The sequence below is a fragment of the Stegastes partitus genome, unplaced genomic scaffold (assembly GCF_000690725.1).
Source record: "Stegastes partitus isolate 25-593 unplaced genomic scaffold, Stegastes_partitus-1.0.2 Scaffold207, whole genome shotgun sequence".
In the NCBI taxonomy this organism is placed as follows: domain Eukaryota; kingdom Metazoa; phylum Chordata; class Actinopteri; family Pomacentridae; genus Stegastes; species Stegastes partitus.
Window position 1 is genome coordinate 398,854 of NW_007577938.1, and position 1,793 is coordinate 400,646.

At 49.5% G+C, this 1,793-nt stretch overlaps 1 protein-coding gene across 2 annotated transcripts in view; it reads left to right on the forward strand.

Moving 5' to 3' along the window:
* Nucleotides 1-1,793, forward strand: part of fdps (farnesyl diphosphate synthase (farnesyl pyrophosphate synthetase, dimethylallyltranstransferase, geranyltranstransferase)) — an 8,703-nt gene continuing 6,910 nt past the window's right edge. The window contains exons 1-3 of one of the 2 annotated variants that reach the window (XM_008280697.1): nucleotides 1-108; nucleotides 526-678; nucleotides 1,201-1,341. In XM_008280697.1, the coding sequence (XP_008278919.1) occupies nucleotides 106-108; nucleotides 526-678; nucleotides 1,201-1,341 (297 nt within the window). In that variant the 5' untranslated portion in view covers nucleotides 1-105. Of the gene's footprint in view, nucleotides 109-439; nucleotides 679-1,200; nucleotides 1,342-1,793 lie in introns of those variants that run through there. The other variant, XM_008280696.1, reaches the window with a different exon arrangement.

Genomic DNA, 1,793 nt, shown 5'->3' on the forward strand with positions numbered 1-1,793 from the left:
AGGAGACGTTCGCAGACTTTTGTTCGGCATCAAGAGGAAAATTCAGAAAGGCGGCAGTTTTTCTGTATTAAACCGAGCAGTTTGGGATAAGAGGACGTTGTCATTATGGTATGTGGAAGTTTGAGTTTGAACAAAATCAGGTTTTTATTTGTTTTGTTAAAGCTAGTTTAGCTAACTGACAAGAAGCAGGTAAACGATGTAAGCTACCGTCAGCTAACGCTCCTCTCCTTGACAGGGAAGTGTTTACGCTAATAACGGTGACTCTAATCCGCTCTGAGCTCAGTGGACTTAATGGATCCGAATGTTCTGCCGGTTCTCCTCAACCGGAACAAGTTTGTAGCATCAGTTATAAGCAGCTGCCGGTAGAGAGCAGCAGCTTTGACCCCCTCCCCGCTAGTTCACGGTCGGTTGGGGATGAGACGCCTCCTGGCTTTGGTCTGTAGAAAGGTCTGGGGCATGCGGCTCCCCGTGTCCCCGCTCCGGCTAACGCACCCCTCGGTGCTGCTGTGCTCCTCGTCCCTCCAGGCGGACCGGATCTGCAACGGGACGCTCAGCAATAAGGCGCTGCTGTCGGACCCGCAGCTGTTCGAAGCCCAGTTCGAGGAGCTGCTGACGGAGCTGACGGAGAGAGACCTGGCGGACCCGGCGGTGGCGGACGCCCTGGGCAGGCTCCGACAGGTGTGTGTGGGACTATGTTCTTACCTGGAGAAGAGGCCTCTCCTCAGATCTTGTAGTGTTTTCCCTGAGAAGCCCTGCACTCTCTGTTAACGGGCTCGTTATCAGGTGCGAATCTGCTCAGAGCTGCTGAGTGCACGGTTCCTCAGTGCCTCCCATTAATTGTCCACGTGAGCCTCCCTGCAATGCATTCTGGTTTATATAATTCATCATTAACAGAAACATAATTGCAGTATTCATTGCAGAAACTTGTGCATGCTTTCTAACAGCAGAGCCCAGACACGGTGGGAAGCTCTAAATTCTCCAGGAACCCAGTGCTATGATGTGCTTTTATAGTTTGAACACAACTGCATCCACGTTCTCCTCAACTTGGTCGCTCACATGTATACACAAAGCATGAACTGACCCCTACAGCGTCCTTTAATGTACTTTATTTACAGCTAACGCACTAAACACCAGCCAGAGGTCATTAACTTGTCGTGGTTCCCCGTTGCTAACAAAATCATGTCACGTCGTTGTCTTTAGGTTTTGGAGTACAATGCACCCGGAGGCAAGAGGAACCGAGGCCTGTCTGTGATTGGCTCACTGCGGGAGCTTCTTCCACCTGCTGAGCTGACTCAGGACGTGGTGCAGAGGGCTCTGGTGATCGGCTGGTGCACCGAGCTGGTGAGGATGAGTTAACGCACAGTAAAGCCACGATTAGGATCCCAAATTATTCATCACCAACAAACTTTGATTGCTGGAGAATTTTTATTTGACCGACAGCTTTGTTCTGGCTGGAAACGACACAAGCACGAGACAAGACAGTAAGACGTTGTGAGAGATGTTCATGATGAATTCGACTTTTTTCAATTCTTTTTTTCTTTTACATTTTTGCCTAAATCCATGTCTGAAATTGACTAAATAAATCCAACAGTTGTTCTCATGTTTCTGGGATTTGGTTCCTCCAAGTGTCCATCAGCAGCTCCAGCAGCTTGAAGGCTTCCTCTCCATCACTCTGCTCTTCAGCTCCTCCACAGGTTCTGGATGGATTCAGGTCTGGACTCTGGCTGGGCCGCTCCAACATCTCCTCATTGTTTCCTCTTCACCGTTTCTTCACCACTTTGGCTGCATGTTTC